Source organism: Rhinolophus sinicus, chromosome 8 (assembly GCF_057876585.1).
Source record: "Rhinolophus sinicus isolate RSI-liver-muscle chromosome 8, RSI-T2T, whole genome shotgun sequence".
NCBI classification, from domain to species: Eukaryota; Metazoa; Chordata; class Mammalia; order Chiroptera; family Rhinolophidae; genus Rhinolophus; species Rhinolophus sinicus.
Window position 1 is genome coordinate 58,591,005 of NC_142508.1, and position 19,280 is coordinate 58,610,284.

A 19,280-nucleotide genomic window follows, 5' to 3' on the forward strand; every position below is an offset into this window, starting at 1 on the left:
ATGAGTTTAGAGGTAATGCTGGGTTTGGGGTGGTGGTTTAACAACACTCGGCTGACCCACCAGCGTCCAGATGCTCAAAGCTTCTTTCTGTTCCACACACATACACCAGGTACATTCTACTTATTTATGCTTCCCTCCTGATTTCTTCATCAAATATTGATAAAGCACCCATCACACTGATTGGGCAGGGGAGGTAGAAAACTTCTCATAGAAATGGTATAGACACACAGGTAAGGTGTGTGGAGTGCTGTGGTGGGGGTCTGTAATTCCATGGGAGAGATTGAGGCCCACCAGCCTGACAAAGGGACGACTCCTTGTCAGAAGAGACCTTCCAGGAAGTGTGAGCCTGAAGGATGAGCAGGAATCCGGCAAAGGCGGGGCTGCGGAAAGGTTGGTCCAGAAGACAGGGTGTGCCGTGTATCAGCGAGAGAATCTAACACACTCAGTAAGAATGGAACACGGGTGTGCTGGAGCTGGAAACTCCATCAAGAACAGGTCATGAGGGCGTTGGGGAACAGCCTAGAAATATATCCCATAAACGATGGGGAGTAAATTAAAATCATAAGCAGTGGAACAGGCAGGTTTTCGTTTCAGAGAAAGGGGAGCCCATACCAAGCAGGCAAACCCAGAGGCAGGAACAGTGGCCAGCATGGGTGTTGCAGTAACGAAGGCAAAAGGAAGTTTCTCAGGGATGGAGAAAGGTAATGTCTTTGAGAGTTCCTAGAGCGGCCATCTGGGACCTTCAGGCCTGTGCAGGGGTAACAGAAAAGGAAGACTTGAAGTTGCCTCCTAGATTTCTGGCTTGGGAAACTCGGTTGAGTTCACAGACGTAGGAAACACGAGTAAAGGAACCAAGCCAGAAGTAGGCTCCGATAACCTGTGAGACGAGGCCTCTGCTCTGAAGGAGTTCACAGTCTGGTGAGGGAGACAGATGCCTAGAAAGGGAAAAAGTCAAGAGTGAGGACAGTGAGGTTCATTGGAGGAAGGGTTTCTATCCCAATAGACTCTGGATCTTTCCCATCAATGCCCTTTTCTTCTGTCTAAATGATATATAGCAATGCATCCTTCTCTGTTGTCCTCCCTCACTTTCTTTGAGACATTATACCCCAGTGGCTAAGGGCTTGGGCTCGAATCAGACTTACCCCGTTGAAATGCAGCCTTTAAGATGTACTATGGGTGTGACCTTGGGCTCACCGCTTACCGTGGCTAAGCCTCGGTTTCCTTGTCTGTACAATGGAGCCAACACTTGCACCTCCCGCACAGAGCTTTTGTGAATATGAAACTTGGTGTCATCCTTTGTTGTTTGATTGTTACCCTCATGCCAGTTCTTATTTACTCAGTTCATCAAGGCCCCATACGTTATCCTGTCAGGAACAGGTCATGAGGGCCTCGGGGAACAGACTAGAAATAGTCTGTTTTAAAATACTTCAAAACAAGTTTTCTCACACTGATTTCATCCTCTCCCTCTCTTTTTTTTTCTTTCCTGCCCTAACTCAACATCTCAATCAAGAGAGAGGCAGATAAATAGAAAGGACAATCAGCTGCCTCTGATCCTCATCTCTGTGTCCTGCCTCCTTGGCACAGACTCCCAGCCTCTTAGAGAGGACGCAGGTAGACCTGGACCCACAGGTGTTGGACCCCAAACTGGACATCCAAATCACCACCACACAGACCCTGATCCCACCCTCCGCCGTCTGATCTTCCTCTGGGTTTTGCCTCACTCACATCTGTGTGACGTCCTGGGTCCTGCTGGCCAGTGCTGAGGAGCTCTGGGACTTGGGGAAAGTGACTCAAATTCTCGGGCCTTGGGTTTTTTAACGTATAACATGATGAACTTGGTGCCGTTTTTAGGATCCTTGCACGTGTGTGGTTGAGCTGCCATCATCCCATCCCTTTCATTTCACCTGGGTGGTACGCCCTTAGGTTGGAATCCATCTGCTCAGCAGACTTGACTGTGGAGCTCTGCACACTTACGCCTCCTTTCTTGGCTCCTAGTGTTCCGCGACCTGTGGCTTGGGTGTGAGGAAGAGGGAAATGACGTGCAGCGAGAAGGCCTCCCAGGGAAAGCTGATCACTTTCCCAGAGCGAAGGTGCCGCAATATTAAGAAACCAAACCTGGACTTGGAAGAAGCCTGCAACCGAGGGGCCTGTCCAGCCCGTCCAGTGTACAATGTGGCAGCTGGATGGTATTCATCGCCATGGCAACAGGTGAGCACACAGATTTATGAGGTTTAAGTGAGATTCAAGAAAAGGAGGCAGTCCACCCAGGGTTGCTGTTAGAGACCTGTCCAAATGTAAAGAACAAAGGGCTTCAGTTCTCGGCCAGCTCCACCTGTGTGGCCCTGGACAGGTTACATAATCTGCGAGCCTCAATTTTCACACCAAAAAATTGAGATGATGCTATCTTGCAGGATTTTCATGAGTAAATAAGGTAATATAAAACACTCAGTATCTGCCTAGTCACACAGCACTAATGTTTGCTGCTCCTAGTAAAACCTTCACTAGAGTCGTCTGTGTTTTAGAAATGCTGCTCACAGTCTCGACGCATTTGGTTCTGTCGTGTTTCTGAGTAATACAATAATAGCTGACATCTGTGAAACCATTGCCGGACACTGTGCTGAGAACTTTCCATGCATTCTCTATTCCCGCTTCCTCCTGGAAGCACTCTTGTCCCCGTTGTGTGGTACGGCAGGGAAAGCTCAGAGTTAGGCAGTGGAGCCACGGATACTCAGCTTTCTCAGCTCCTCAGATACTAGCGGCACCTTTTTCTCAGAAGACTTAGATGAAGTTTGGGTCACATTGGTTTGATTCTGACTGTAGGGTTCATATGTGATGCTAAGTCTAAGAGAACAATCTGTCCTCAGGAATCCAATGCTGTGTTTTGGTCCTTGCAGCATTCCGACTGAAGAGCTATATTGCATAGCTCTTCAAAGAACACGCTGCCTCCACTTCACCATGAAACACGGGCAGGCGGGGGGGGGGGGGGTGAGCACAAGTGTACGTTTCTGTACGTGCATGTGTGTGTTTATATATACATATATGCATGCATGCATACACATGTGTATACATTTGTAAGTACACATACATGTACTATACCAGGGGTGCCAAAGAAATGTACACATTTTAGAGATGTTATCTATGTATTACTATTGGTAGTTAAATTGAATTATAGTAGTGATGTGTATATGACATTTGTTCAAAAGATGTCATTAATCAAATGAATGCTGGTGTCATTCACTGTATTACAATTTTAATACAGTTTTTTCCTTTCTTAAAATGTTTGTACATTTTTTTGGCACCCACATACATATATATATATATATATATATATATATATATATATATATACACACACACACACACACACACACACACATATACATATATATATGTGTACATATATATATATGTATACCTATGTCTATGTATACAGTTGAACCTTGAACAACATGGGTTTGACTTGCATAGGTCCACTTATGCATGGTTTTCTTTCAATAAATACTGTAACGTATTTTCCTCATGATTTTCTTAACACTTTTTCTCTGGCTTACTTTTATCATAAGAATACAGTATAGCACACATATTAGGCTGGTGCAAAAGTAATTGCGGTTTTTGCAATTAATTGAAATATTTTAAATAAATATAAATTTAATAAAAATTAAATATAAATATAAAAAAAAATTTAAATTATTTTAATTATTTTAAACTGCAGTTACTTTTGCACCAACCTAATATAACATACAAAAATATGTTTTAATTGACTTTGTTATCAGTAAGGCAATAGTAGGCTAGTAGTAAAGTTTGGTGGAGTCAAAATTATATGTGGATTTTCAACCGCACAGGGTTCAGCACCCCTAACCCGTGTTGTTCAAGGGTCAACTGAATATGTGTGCCTTTGGGAGGATCTGGGAAGTAAAACATGGAGGAAAGGAAAAGAAATTAGCATGAGTTTCTCTCTCTAAATGACTAGGCCTGGTACTAGGTGCTATACCTCGTGCTATGGATTTTTTCATGAAATTTTTATCATTATTTTACTCATTTAATAGATTTGGAATTTAATTCTTGTAAGAGTAGTTAGATCAGTAAACAACTGCCAGCATGCCAAATGTGCTCCCCTGCCTGTTTTTGTAAATAAGGTTTTATTAGAACACAGCCATGCTCATTTGTTTATGTTTGTCCATGGCTGCTTTCATGCTACACAGGCAGAGTTGAATATTTGCAAGAAAGACCTTATGGCCCACAGAGCCTAAAATATACTACCCTTACCTTTACAGAAAAAGTTTGCCAAGTCGTGGTTTGATAACAATCATACAGCTATATTTGAATTGTAGGCTAATTCTAAAACTCATACTCTTTCCACCTGAATGTATTTTTTTCCATCCCAAATACCAGTTGTCCAAGAAGAAGTCTTCACCTGTCTGTAATAAAAGAAAAATAAGCATAATTAGTAAATTTTTCAAGCAAACCAAAACATCAGTTTAAACAAGAAAATAACCGGGGAAAAGACGGCCCTTTATTCTTTGGTTAGGAAATATTTTTTTCAGACACACATGAGAATTTAAGAAAGTTAACAGTCCTTGTTAGTGATCTATTTTTTAAAAAAAAAAATTCTAATTGAACAGTAAAATCACTGACTTCTCGGAAGCACCATGTCTACCATGCTAACCCAGAATTTGGCTGATCACCGACAGCATAATTCCAAAGCTGTCCCAGTGTATCATTTCTGTCCTAGTTTTGAACTGTCCCCTCCACTAGTGCATCTGCAGAGATTATTTGGAATTCTTTAAATACTGTGATTAATTGCCTAGATGTGTCTGTATTTGTTTCTGCATTCTTATAGCAACTTCTGTATTTCTGGAAGCTCTCTTCTTTATGAGTCACTTTAACTGGGAGACACACACTGTTGGGTGAGAAAGCACTAGCCTAAGATTCTGCTAATCCGATCAAATGGCTCCCACATGTTAGAAGGGACTCTGGACAGTGAGCACATGGATCTGGCTCTAGACGGCCCCATTTTATCAGCAGGCATCTTGGTAATATCATAAAGCATGGAGATGCCTTCTCTTTGATATCACGGACATTCCAGCTGAATGTTTCTGACTCCTTCCTCTCTTTCCTCTTCAGTGCACAGTGACCTGTGGAGGAGGCGTTCAGACCCGATCAGTCCACTGTGTTCAGCAGGGCCGGCCCTCCTCAAATTGTCTGCTCCAACAGAAACCTCCAGTGCTACGAGCCTGTAATACAAACTTTTGTCCAGCCCCCGACAAGAGAGGTAAGAAAGACCCTACCTTCCAGTCAATTTTACTAGTAGTCTTCAGAGAATTTTTCAAAAACCCACCCTATTTGGTTGCGTAGCTTGTATATTGCACACCTCAAGGGGGTGCTATTCACATCAAATTCTGTGTGAACAGTGCTTCTTGGAGCTGAGCAAGCCACAAATCCAGGCAGTTTCTGCTCAAAATGATCTTGTACGCAGAGAACATTTAATTCTATGATAAGGCTTTTTAGTCATTGATTCTTACTTTGAAAGGGGGGAAACGGTAATCTTGCAAGTCCATTTTTCTAAACTAAATTTTAGTTAAACAAATAAAAAGGTAAGTACGGTGTGCCAGAGAGTGGAAATGCAAGAGTGAACAAGCATTGCCCTCGTGGCGCTCACATTTTAATTCAGAAGTTAGATCAATTACAGTGACTATGTATTATCCTAGGACGAGAGTTTAAATGTTTCCTTAGTTCAGATCAGTTCAAATGAAGTACAGTGAGGGAAAATGGGAAATTCAGTTATTTGAGTGAACTATGCCATTCCTTACTAGTGCAACTTATTTTAAAGTAATCTTACAAACACCACGAGATATTTTTTCAGCCTAATCAGATTTCCTTAGGCTAAAGAAACGTTTTCCATCAGGTACCTGCTGAGTTTTCTTTTTACCCAATCGCAGTTTTTCTAAGACTGCCCAATCTCTTACCCTACGCTTTCTAATTGGTGGTTAATCAGATTCAGAACTGTTACTCACTTCATCTCCCCTGTCCATTTCACTTCCCATCTCAATCTAGAATCTACTTCTTATATAGCCTTGGCTCTGGGCATCACTTTTCCTTCCTCTACTTTCTCTGCTATGTTATCTGAGGCTCGCACAGGACCAGAAGACCAGTAATAGAGCAGTTGCTCAGAGCCAGACCACCTCTAGGCAATAGTGGACTCCCACAGACCTGCAGTCTTTTTCAACAGAAAGCTTATGGGGAAAGAAACATGCATGTTGAGCAAGTGGTCTAGGCGAACTTGACCAGGTCCTCCTTTCTTCATTAGCAATGATTTCGAATGTCCACCCTTTAGTCAGGTGGCCCCAGACATACCCACACATACAAAGACTGTGGGAAGGAGATGCTGGGGCCCTGTCGGCCATTTTAAGAACTACCTTTTATTCTGAGTGGCTGGGAGCGTTTGGGACAGAGGCAAGACATGGCTTGTGTTTCCAAAGGATCACTGGGGCCACAAGGGGATGGGATGTGTAAAATGGAATTTTAGGCAGTAGAACCAAGGCTCCAAGCAGGAACTGTAGGCAGTTCTGAATAACAGAAAAATAGGCTACAAATTGGGAGCAGTAGGAGAGCTTTGCACGCCGTGACCCAAAGCTCAGTGGAGAGCCACTGAGGATGAATTCAGAAGGAACATGAGTGGGTACCGATGGGCAATGTATGGTTTTGGGTGAGATGAAGGTAAAGGCAACTTAAGGCTTGCATAGAGGAGGGGAAAACCACCCCAGCTGGGAATCAAAACATTTATTCACGTTTAGGGTGGACCCTAAATATTTTTGAAGTAAAAATTCCTTGACAATCTAATAAGATGACTGGGCCCTAACTCTCCAAACCTGTGTTTGTTTACATAAAGGACATCTTACTTACAATTTCGTGCACATTCTGTATCTCATGAGGCCCTTCTGGGTAAGAATCTCTGATGTGCAGTGTCCTGCTTCCCATCGATAATCAAATCCGTTATCCTATTTAAACAATGCAAGAAGTTAGAAAGGACTGGTGTTGACTTAAATCCACTTAGTTGCAAATGGGCTCTGAGATGTATTTAAACCTACACAGTGTTGGCAGCCTGGCCTCCAATCCAGGTCTCCCAACTCTCAACCTAGTAGGCTCTTTGCTCCCCAAAGTAACTTGTGTGCGCCAGCGGCAGCACCCTGCATGCTTGTTAGAAATATAGCATCCAGGCCCTCACCACAGACCTCCTGAATGAGAACCAGGGATGTCACAAGATCCTCAGGGGATGCTCAATGTGCTATTCTAGGTAGTACTCCAGTGGCTACTTGGGGTTAGAAGCAAACATTAATCTCTGGCTAGATAGGAGTTTTCCCTTAACATCCACTTTTCCCCCACCTGTTTCAATTGTGCTAATGGTCATTAGTCCCTTTTGGTGTCCTAATCCTGCTTTCCCCAATCTCATGCTAAAATCCTAACAGCTAAGGAGGAGAGACACTCAGAGGCAGACAAGCAGAGCTGTAGGCTCTCCCCTCGGGAAAAGAGGTGGCGCCTTTTCCTAGCATGCGACCTATGTTTTCTCCTTTTAGAGGACCCATCCTGTGTAGATTTCTTCAGCTGGTGTCATCTCGTTCCTCAACATGGTGTCTGCAACCACAAGTTTTACGGTAAACAGTGCTGTAAGTCGTGCACAAGGAAGAGCTGACCCCTGGCCGCTCCTGAGGGCCAGGGCCTTACCTTTCAACATCTGGAGACACCAGCCGCTCCCAAGTGGTTTGCAGTGTCGGAGGAGCAGGTGCTGAGGAGCAGACAGGCTTCTGATTCAGTTCCCCAAGGCACATGGTACTCTGAAGCACTTGAAAAGGGGAAGCGACGACAAATCTGACTTATAAAGAAACGAACAAAACAACGTCAATTTGCACTGTTACACTAAAGAAGTGATGAATCACACTGAGATACATCAACTTTGGGACAGATTCCCTCTTTGAATTTGAAAGGGCTCCATGGCAAAGACATCTGTTTGGATAAGGCCCTTTAAGACTTCAGGTCACAGACAGTTGGAGAATCAAATACGGATGGAACACTGACTTGGAGCTCACAGTTTGCCCCCCAAACAAGGAGTTATACAAGAAGCCAAATGGTGCTCACACGTGTGCTTGCTGCTGGACTAGCAAGCTTCATGTTATGTTTATTTAGTGTGCGTGTGTTGTTTTTATTATTTTGTTTAAGGTATATTCTGCTTATAGAAAGTCTCCAAGACTAAAATTCACAACTTGAAAAGTATTCCAAGGAATAGTCTGTAAACAGGGCAACATGGACTACTTAAGATCTCCATTTAATTGAAATTCACATTCTGGAGACAAAAAAAAAAAGCTCATAAGAAAGGCAAATATTGATGCCCTCACATTATATCAACCTCATAACTTTTGGTGCTAGCTGAACAAGTAGACAGGATCCTCGAGTCTGCTCTTTGGGAATCGGAATGAGTGAGATGTCCATTTCTGGTAAAAACCTAAAAGGAGTTAAATAGCAAAATCGCCATGTGTTGAAGGAAAGGAGACCGTCATTTGTAATGCTCCCTACATATTATCAGAGCTGCTTGGAAAATTAAAGGCCACTTGTGGTTGTTTCCTACCAACTGACATGTTTAAATTTGCCCTAGGATTTAGTTAACAAGAAAAAAAGTCATAGTGGCAATAGAAAAATCCGTCTGTCTTCCTGCTATGTTAATATTAATAAATCATAATATGCCAAGACCCTTCAATGAATAAGAGTATTTTACAATCTTCCAGATGATATTTTCAGTCTTCAAAAGCCAGTTGTTGGTTGGCACTAAGGAGCTTAAAATTGTTCTCAATTGGAAAAACACCACACTATTTTGCCAAAACCAAAGTAACTTACAAGACTGTGTCCTTCTGTAATTTTTTGAGATGCGGTTTATAAAAGACATATTTATATAATTCTACTCTATTCCTCAACTTCTTTGATGAAAGTAACCCAATTTTACTGCTTTAAAAAGTCTCAATTCAAACAGGGATTTGCCAGCTCAGCACAACCAACTACATAGTGGTTTGTTAAATTTAGAGTATCCTTTGTTCCCATTGTAATTAAAATCATGTATTCTGGAGTCTCAGAGAAATCATTAGAATATTCCCTCAACCTACTTGTCTTGGCCTAGAGTAGTGGTCATTTTATCATCTGAAAAAAGTTTCACATTATCACCCCTTGCCCTCTGAAAAATTGCAAGTTATTTGTACTTTATATAATTATCATTTTATTATTTTATGGAAAAATTAATTTATTAATTAATAGCCTATTATGTGTTCTCACTTCTCTGAGTGATATTAATTCTGAGGAAAAGTGTTGAATAAAACCATGAGTTATAGAGAAAAGTCAAAATATATGTAATATTTAATTATTTTATAAGTTTTATAATAAAGTGTTCTGTTTCTTTATCTTTGAAACTTAAGTTCTTGAATAAATTAGAATTCTGTCAGTTATTTCCAAGGTGATTAAACTGTATAAATGTTGATTAAGAATCTCAGAGTAATTTCTCAATGAAAAATTGAAAAAAGTTGTGTGGGAAAGATATTAATGATTTTTCTTATTTGTGTATGAGAAAATCAGAAACCATCAAATACTAGGATGAAATAGATGTCATATTTACCATCTTATGGGATACTGAATTATTGTTTTCTACTCTAATCATATAAACATTTATGGAATTCATCCAAGTTAGTGAGATAAACCTACCATAAATGTATTTAGCTTTTTTTTTCTATTTGAAAGTCATTCTGTAAAATTATTTTGCAGGGAGGAAGAAAAAACTAAATAAGAGCCCAGAAATAAACCTACCTCTATATGGTCAATTAATCTATGACAAAGCATGCAATAATATACAATGGGGTAAAGATAGCCTCTACAATAAATGGTGTTCGGAAAACTGGGCAGGCACATGCAAAAATATAAAACTAGACCAGACCACTTTCTTACACCATATATAAGTATAAACTCAAAATGGATTAAAAACTTAAATGTAAGATCTGAAACCATAAAACTTCCTGAAGAAAACAGGCAGTATCTCTTTGACATCACTTTTAACAATATTTTTTGGATCTATCTCCTTGGAAAGGAAAACAAAAGAAACAATAAACAAATGGGACTACATCAAACTAAAAGGTTTTTGCACAGTGAAGGAAACCAACAAAATGAAAAGACAACCTACTGAATGGGAGAAGATACTTATTTGCCAATGATATTGAATAAGGGATTAATATCCAAAATACATATAAAACTCATACAACTTAACATCAAAAAGAAGCAATCTGACAAAAAATGGGGCATAGGACCTAAACAGATATTTCTCCAAAGAAGAAATATCTTCTTTGGATAGCCAATAGACATATGAAAAGATGCTCAGCATCACTAATCATTAGGGAAATGCAAATTAAAACCACAATGAGACATTACCTCACACCTGTCAAAATGGCTAGCATCAATAAATGAAGTGTTGGCGAGGATGTGAAGAAAAGGAAATCCTTTTCTTCTTGGTGGGATTGTAAATTAGTGCAGCCACTAACAGTATGGAGGTTCCTAAAAACTTAAAAATAGAACTACCATAAGACCCAGTATTCCACTTCGGGGTATTTATCTTAAGAAACCCAAAACAATTTGAAAAGATATATGCACCCCTACATTCATTGTGACATTGGTTACAACAGCCAAGATATGGAAGCAATATCAGTATCCACTGATAGACAAATGGATAAAGAAGATGTACTACCATACTCATACACAATGGAATATTACTCAGCCATAAAAAGAAAAAAATGAAATCTTGCCATTGGGACAACATGAATGGACCTAGAGGGTATTGTGCTAAGTGAAATAAGTTAGACAAAGAAAGACAACTACTATATGATGTCACTTACATGTGGAAGCTAAAAAACAAAAGAAATGAACAAACAAAACAGATAAACTCACAGATACAGAGAACAAATTGATGGTTGCCAAATGGTTTGGGGGTTGGGAAGATGGGTGAAAAGTGGAAGGGATTAAGAAGTACAAATGGGCAGTCATAAAAATAGTCACAGGGATGTAAAGTACAGCATAGGGAACATAGTCAATAATATTGTAATAACTATCTATGTATGGTGTCAGAGGGGCACTAGGCCATGATCACTTCATAAGTTTCCCCGAAAATAAGACCTAGCCAGACCATCAGCTCTAATGCGTCTTTTGGAGCAAAAGTTAATATGAGACCCAGTCTTACTTTACTATAAGACCAAGTATATAATATATAATATAATGTAATGTAATGTAATATAATATAATACAGGGTCTTATATTAATTTTTGCTCCAAAAGACACATTAGAGCTGATGGCCTGGCTCGGTCTTATTTTCTGGGAAACATGGTATTAGGCTGGTGCACAAGTAATTGTGGTTTAAATGGTTAAAAATAACTGCAAAAACCGCAATACTTTTGCACCAACCTAATACATGTCTAATCACTGCTGCACACCTGAAACTAATATAATACTGTATGTCAACTGTAATTGAAAAATAAAAATAAATATTTTTGTAAAAGATGAATGAAGAATAGGAAACTGGAAAATATAAAGAAACTTTGCAAATGTTCTCTTGGCTAGTCTTCCTCAGATCAGAGCTAAGGGAAAGGCCTTAGGATGTGATTGGAGATAAAAGCTAAAAGCTAGGGTAACAACCTCAAAAGAAACAATCTCAAACCAAAACAAAGAAACAAAAAGACCTAGAGCTTTATTTACAAATTGTAATTCTAAAGGGTGGGCTCTGCCCCAGTTTAGTTGTAGTGAATTGATTTCACCAGAATTTAGTACTCCACCATCGTACATAATTGTACCAAGTTCAGGATCATTCTGGGCTATGATTACAAACTTTATATATGATCCTTTTCATTGAATAACTATTAGATCAAATCTTTGTGCAATCGTCAGTTTCCTTCCCTAACAAACATTCAAATTCTTAAAAAAAAAATAAAATAAATAAATTAATTAATTAATTAAAAAGCAATTTACTCAGGTTTTCCAAATTTTAAATCATTATACCAGTGGAGAATAAAAACTATCTGGGCAAATCAAGTCCAATTGACCTGAATATACAGTATTTTCCCCTGCATGTGTGATTATATATATATATTATGTGGATGATTTATACATATGTATTTTTATTTAAGAGGATTTTTATATGAATTGTTGCTATCTGGCAAACAAAAGAAATTATGCTTAAGAATTAAAAATGGAATAGATGGCAAATAAAATAGATGACATTAAAGAGAAGGTGTCTTTTACCTTTTGGTAATAAAATACTATTAATAAAACTAAGCATATATTAGTATTTATACCAGGTACTATGTTAATAATCCCTTTATATAGGTTATCTCACTTAATCATCACAACAGCCTCGTTAGGAATATACAGTTATCTTCCCATTGCAGGTGAGGACTCTGGATTCAGAGATCCTGTATTTGGCCCAAGGGCACATGGTCATTGAGTGATGGATCAGGATTCAAATCCAGGTAATTATTCTCTTGACACTGTGCTGTGTTACCCTGGGAGAGAGGACTTAAAAAGGACATCTAGGCCTTAGAACTCTATTACAGCTCCTGAGACACATGTGAAAAGGATTTGGTCATAAATGAGTTAACAATGGAGAATTATGGACAGAGCTGGGATGATTTAAGATGCGGAATTGGGAATGGGAGGTAATCAATTCCCACTTAGCCTGTGCTTTCAACAAATGCTACTTAAAGACTTGCTGCATAACTAAGTATTCGTCGTATCTTTATCCTCTAATAATTTCTACTCTCTGGAATGATAGTGTTTCCTGGGCAATAGAACCTGAGAGTCTGAAGCCCACAATGTCAAGTCCATTCGGATAGAGAACACAAGCAAGAGAGTGAGGAACAGTGCTCTTGGCATGGATTCTATATGCTAACTGAAAGGAAGGGTGATCTCACAGCAGCATGTATCATGTAATAAATGCTTTAGGGAATGAATACCATAGGACCCAGCAGTGCTAAATGCAATGTAGAAAAAGGTAATTTACTTATGATGTTCTATGTGGGTTTATTTTAGAACCTAAAAATACCAGGGGGTGCCAAAAATGTATACAAGTGGACACTTTGGTCACCGTTGCTCAAGCAGTAGTTCACCGTAATCAGAAGTGTCTGGATGCTGATGGTAACCACGTTGAGCACCTCTTGTAATTGCAGAAGTCAAATGTGACTTGTATTTATCTTTTGTTGTCGGTATATATTATTATAATTTTAATAGTTTTTTCCTTTCTTAAAATGTGTATCCATGTTTTTGGCACCCTCTGTACATACAGTAAGTCCTCACTAAATATCATCAATAGGTTCTGTGACATTGAGCAAAGCAATGAATGATGAAACCAGTTTTGCCACAGGCTAATTGATATAGACAAGAGTTAAGTTCCTACAGCTTCTCATCAACGGCATAACAAAATAACGTTAACCGAAACGATATTATTTAAGGACCCGCTATGTACAGATTTCATGTTTTGTTTGCCTTACCTGGTCTTCCCAGAAGATCTTAAGTCCTCAAACACCTCTGTGGGCTCCACTGACGCTCAGGATTTTCACACTGGAAGTAACTTTTCATCAGTCAGCCCTGGGTCTAAGTCACTGTAGCTTCCTCGTCCAGGGAGGACCAGGGGGAGAAGTGAGTCTTGAACTGCGGTCATTCATTTACTATCATCTTGAGTTTCCCTATAAACTCAAAACACCTCTACTAAATATTTATCTGTTTAAGTAAAAAAAGATTTGCTCTAATAAAATATTGTTTAAAATGAAAATGGATAGCTTCTTTAAATGGAAAATCTGTATTATTATGCCATAAATAGAAGATAGCTAAAAAAGTAAGTCCACTAAATAATATTAACCTTTACATTGTTAATGTTAATTAAAAATATAGTGACTATAATTGGTTTATAGAACTCATACCGAAAAAAAATCCTCAAATAGAATAAGTGAACTGTGCATACATAGTTCCTCAGAAATATTCAGTTCAGCATCACTAAGCTCAGGATAAAGATGGAATTTTCTGTTGATAAGATTGTTTTTATCTTGAATCCCCATTCACATGTGTACATAGAAAAGACAAATTATTAGACTGGTGCAAAAGTAATTGTGGTTTTTGCAATGATTTTTAACCTTTTAAACCACAATTACTTTTGCACCAACCTAATACATCCATTTATCTGTACCTTTGCTGATAGAGTTAGACATTGAGAATCACGATATACGTGACTTTTGTTCAACAATTTTTGTGTAGACAGAAGCCACCAGCAGCAATATCCAGAATATATTTTTCTGAAGGTGTCCAGTTGCTAGTTTCTGTAAAGTAATGGCAAATTGCCTTACCCGTGCACACACCTATGAAGAGATACTTGCAAGGTATTTCTAAGCGTTTTCCTGACCTGTGTTTAGTGAGGGTCACGGCTGAGTTCATAGTCACCTCATTCGAGAACAGAAAGTAATTTATATGATTGTTGGTTGATTTAATGACGATTGAGGTTCAAGGAGTATTCAGCATCCTAACTGGGTTGGAAAAGAGGCACCAATGTCTAGGAAAAGGAAATCCTTTGGCCATCTGTCCCTAACCTGTTCCTCTCTGTTCCTCTTCTTCCCTACACTGCCTTGGCCATCCCACAGAGACTGCCTCTGCCCCGTACAGATTGGGAGATCGCCTGACATTACCTGGCGTGGCACAGCAATGCCCAACCACATGTTGGGAAACACTCCTCTAAATGAGCACCTGGTACCCTTAACCCCCTACCTCCGTGGCTAACAGATCCTAAAGCTGGTGTGCAGTACAACAAGTGGCATTTTCGCTGTGATACGTTAACAATCAGAGCCCTTGGAGGAGATGGCCTTTGAAAGTGAACCAGGGCCAGCGGCTGTTCCTGCTCAAGACAAGGCCCAGACACGTTTCTCTCCGACTCCCTCCTCTCTCTTCTTTTATGTGACTGGCGCCCAGGAAGGCTGGGGCAGCCCCCTCTTGGCAGAAGGCCTAGCCAGCTCTACTGTTCTTGAAGACTTTCATTCCATGTACGGTGGGATTGAGTATCTCCCCTTTCTTGGAAAGCGGGTCCTCTCCCTTTGAAAGCAAGTTGGATCTAGAAAAAGGCCCTGGATAATAGTTTCTAAATAATTAGCGACATCACAGTCACCTAAGAATATTTTACATAAACTTCCCAGGCCCCATTCCAGAAATTTAATTAATTATGCCTGGGGTAGGGCTTGGGAATTTATATTTTAAAAGGCATTCAAGTTTCTCAAGGAAGAGCTAGTTTTGGAACCACTGCTCTAGGGCAAATAAAGAAGAGTCTTGGGTCTGCCTGCCTTGTGTAGGCAGAGGGGTTCACTTGGCACCATGCCCTCTGGTGTAGCTCTGCAGGGGTGTGGGCCAAGCTTCGCTAACAATGAAGGGGGACCTATTCTCATCCTCTGCATGTAGGTTTCACCTGGCAAACTCTTGAGGCAGTAAATAATGTATCAAGGGGAGGACTCAGGAGGGACCAGTTCCCTGGTCATCTTTCTCTCAGTTTCTTCTCATCTCCAAGCATGTCAGTAGCCTACAGCAGAGTTTGGTGGGCAGTAGATTAGCAGTATTGAGGACAACGGGCCATTTCTCTGTCAGGCACCTACATGCAAGAGCTGATATACTGTGTTTTTGTTTTTGTTTTTGTTTAAAAGTAAAGGGCATGCAATAAAAAGTCTGTGAAATTCCCATCAGAAAGTGCCTTTTGGCAAATTACTCCCAGGGGCGCATGCGTGTGTGTGTGTGTGTGTGTGTGTGTGTGTGTGTGTGTGTAGAAACCCACAGTGCATGAAAACAGTTAAGCTCCTGAGATCCAGAGTCAAGGCAGAATGAAGGCTCCTGTTCTATTTCCTGCCCAGTCATTAGGTGCCAAGAGGTGAATTAATCATTTTTATGAATCGGGCCAACTGTCACTTCCTTACAAATTGCCAGAAATACACTGGCTGACACAACTGAATGAAAACGGTAACGTTAGCTTTTGTACTACAGTAGACAAAAGAAACGTCTTTGATAATATAGGGAAGAGCTGCTAGAATGATGTTTTTTGGCCTTGCTAAAGTACAAACAAGTTTATTTCATAGTATGTGCTGTTCTGGGCCTCTGTGTTTTTCTTGTTTAATGGCTAATTTCATTAATTTATGAGATTTTTTAAAGATTGATTCCAGATATTTAAAATGAACATGTCTGGATTTCCAGTCAAGAGGGAGGAGTAGGTTAATTCTGTGCTCACCTCCTCCTAGGACCACATCAAAATTGCAACTAAATTATAGAACAACCATCGTTGAGACCTACCTGAAGACTAGATGAACAGAAGTCCTATAACTGAGGATACAAAGACGAAGCCACAACAAGACTAGTAGAATGGGTAGGTGCCATACCCATGGTGTAGTAGTTAAGAGTCAGGGGGGATATCTCGGCTGCTGAGGTTTCCCCTGAGTAGCGAGGGGCTCAAACCCCCCACTGGGCTCCACAAGCCAGGGCATCAATACCAGGAAGAGGAGTCCCCATAACATCTGGCTGTTAAAACCAGTAAGGATTGTGTCTGAGGAAGAAAAAGTCTGGTATACATGGCAGCTAGCCTCAGTTCACATTGTGGTGCCACCGAAGGGTCCCAAGCCTGGCACAGGTGACAGCTGGCCTCAGTTTACAGCATAGTGTCTCCCATGCACTACAAGGGCAACCAACCACAGATCCCTTTGTAGCTCCCACCAAGAGGCCCCGAGCCCAGCACAAGCAACGGCTGACCTGGGCCTGCATTGGAGCCCTTCTCAAGAGGTTGGCGGACCAACTCATCTAGTGGCCAGCTTCAGACCACACCAGATCACCATCCACTAAGTTCCATAAGTGACACACCCAAAAGGCAGGCTCAGCTGGCACCAGAGCCCTGCTAAAGCAACTCCCTCTCTGTGGGATCAGCCCCAGCACAGCAACTTCCCTACTGAGGTCACAGCCAGCCCTCTCAGCCAGTCAGCCTGAAGGTCAACCCCACTCACTTATGTTCGAGCAACAACCAACGCTCAACAACAACAGGAAAGCGCACAGAACCAACACAGGGAAACTCCTGGAGCACCCTGCTCAGGTGAGCACAGAGACTGCACCACAAGATACCTTCTACATAAGGCCACTCTGTCAAGACTGGGAGACATCGCAGACCTACCTAATACATAGAAACAAACATAGGGAGGCAGCTAAAATGAGAAGACAAAGAAAAAACACGCCCCAAGTGAAACTCCAGGAAAAGAACTAAATGAAATGGAGACAAGCAATCTACCAGGTACAGAGTTCAAAACACTGGTTATAAGGATGCTCAAGGAACTTAGGTGAAGAATAGATGAACTCAGTGAGAATTCCACAAAGAGATAGAAACCATAAAAAAAAGAACAATTCAGAAATGAAGAATAACTGAAATGAATGTATTAGAGGGGAATGACACTATATTAGATGGAGCAGAGGACAAAATCAGAGATCTGGAGTGAAGGGAGCAGAAAACACCCAATTGGAACAGAAAGAAAACAAAACAAAACAAGAAAACAAATGAGGATATTTTAAGGGAGCTCTGAGACAATCTCAAGCATACATGTGCATCACAGGGCACCAGAAGGAGAAGAGAGAGCGTGGAGTGAAAATGTATTTGAAGAAATAATGACTGGAAATTTCCCTAACCTTGTGAAGAAAATAGACATACAACCCCAGGAAGGGCAGAGAGTCCCAAACAAGATAAACCCAAAGAGGCCCACACCAAAACACATCATAATTAAAACATCAAAGCATAAAGACAAAGAAAGACTCTTAAAAGCAGCAAGAGAAAAGCAATTAGTTATGTACAAGGGAACTCACATAAGACTATCAGATGATTTATCAACAGAAGCTTTACAGGACAGAAAAGATTGGCACAAAATATTCAAAGTGATGAAAGGAAAAGACCTACAATCAAGATTACTCTACTCAGCAAGGCTATCATTTAGAATAGAAGGGGAGATACAGAGTTTCCCAGACAATGCCAGACTTATTGGTGTGATCACTTGGTAAATTCCATATGTGTCTTATCACTATGTGGTATCCTGAAACTAATCTAATATTGTATGTCTACTGTAGTTGAAAAAAAATTTTCCTAGACAAGAAAAAACTAAAGGAGTTCATCTCCACTAAACCAGTATTACAAGAAATGTTAAAGGGACTTCTTTAAGAAGAAAAAAAAATGAAACTATGAATAAGAAAATATAGGAAAGAAAAAAATTCTCACTAACAAATGTAAACACGTAGTAAAAGCAGTGGATCACAGCAATCCCACTCCTAGGTATCTATTTGGAGAAATCCAAAACTCTAATTCAAAAAAATTTATGCACCCCTATGTTTATTGCAGCACTATACACAATAGCCAAGACATGGAAACAACTGAAATGCCCATCGGTAGATGACTGCATTAAGAAACTGTGGTACATATATGCAATTGAGTATTACGCAGCCATAAAGAAGAAAGAAATCTTACCATTTGCAACAACATGGATGGACCTAGAGAACATTATGTTAAGTGAAATAAGTCAGACAGAGAAAGACAAATACCATATGATCTCACTTATATGTGGAATCTTAAAAAAAAGAATAAATGAATGAACTAATCAGAAACATAGAGGAAAAACTGAGGGTTGCTAGATGGGAGGGTGGGTGGGGATAAGGGGGTAGGTGAGGGGATTAGAAAGCACAGTCAGTAACCACAAGATGGCCATGGGGTTACGGAAGTTAATTTGGGGAATGTAATCAATAATGTTGTAAAGATTTTCTAGGGTATATGATGGACACTTGTCTCGTTAGGGAGACCACCTCAGGGATGATGTAGATGCCTGATCACTGCACTGTACACCTGAAGCTGAAGCTGAACAATAATGAATGCCAACTATTATTTTATATATTGGTGGCTAAATAGCATGCTACTCAACCATGAACAGGTTAACAATGAGATCAATGAAGAAATCAAACATGGACAGACCTAGCAGGTATAATACTTAGTGAAATAAGTCAGACAGAGAAAGAGAAATGCCACATAATTTCACTTATATGTAGTATTTAAACAATAATAATAATAAAAAAAAACTGGACAAACAAAACAGGAACAAACTCATAGATAGGGAACAAATTGGAGGTCACTGCATGGGAGGGGGTTTGGGGGAATGGGTGAAAAAGGTTGAAAGAGATTA

The 19,280-nt window shown here is 40.1% G+C and overlaps 1 protein-coding gene and 1 long non-coding RNA gene across 4 annotated transcripts in view; one reads left to right on the forward strand and one right to left on the reverse strand.

Moving 5' to 3' along the window:
* The window catches only part of ADAMTS18 (ADAM metallopeptidase with thrombospondin type 1 motif 18), a 123,992-nt gene extending 116,261 nt beyond the window's left edge, over positions 1-7,731 (forward strand). For all 3 annotated transcript variants that reach the window (XM_088800226.1, XM_088800227.1, XM_019710943.3), the window contains 3 exons: positions 1,996-2,208; positions 5,125-5,272; positions 7,575-7,731. In XM_088800226.1, the coding sequence (XP_088656352.1) occupies positions 1,996-2,208; positions 5,125-5,272; positions 7,575-7,690 (477 nt within the window). In that variant the 3' untranslated portion in view covers positions 7,691-7,731. The remainder of the gene's footprint in view (positions 1-1,995; positions 2,209-5,124; positions 5,273-7,574) is intronic.
* Positions 7-18,462, reverse strand: LOC141567485 (uncharacterized). The gene is made up of 6 exons (XR_012490125.2): positions 13,557-18,462; positions 7,723-7,870; positions 6,904-6,998; positions 4,267-4,418; positions 1,726-2,284; positions 7-935 (listed from the first exon to the last, which is right to left on the reverse strand). It is a non-coding gene; the product is annotated as an uncharacterized LOC141567485 (long non-coding RNA).
* Positions 18,463-19,280: the final 818 nt, after the last annotated feature.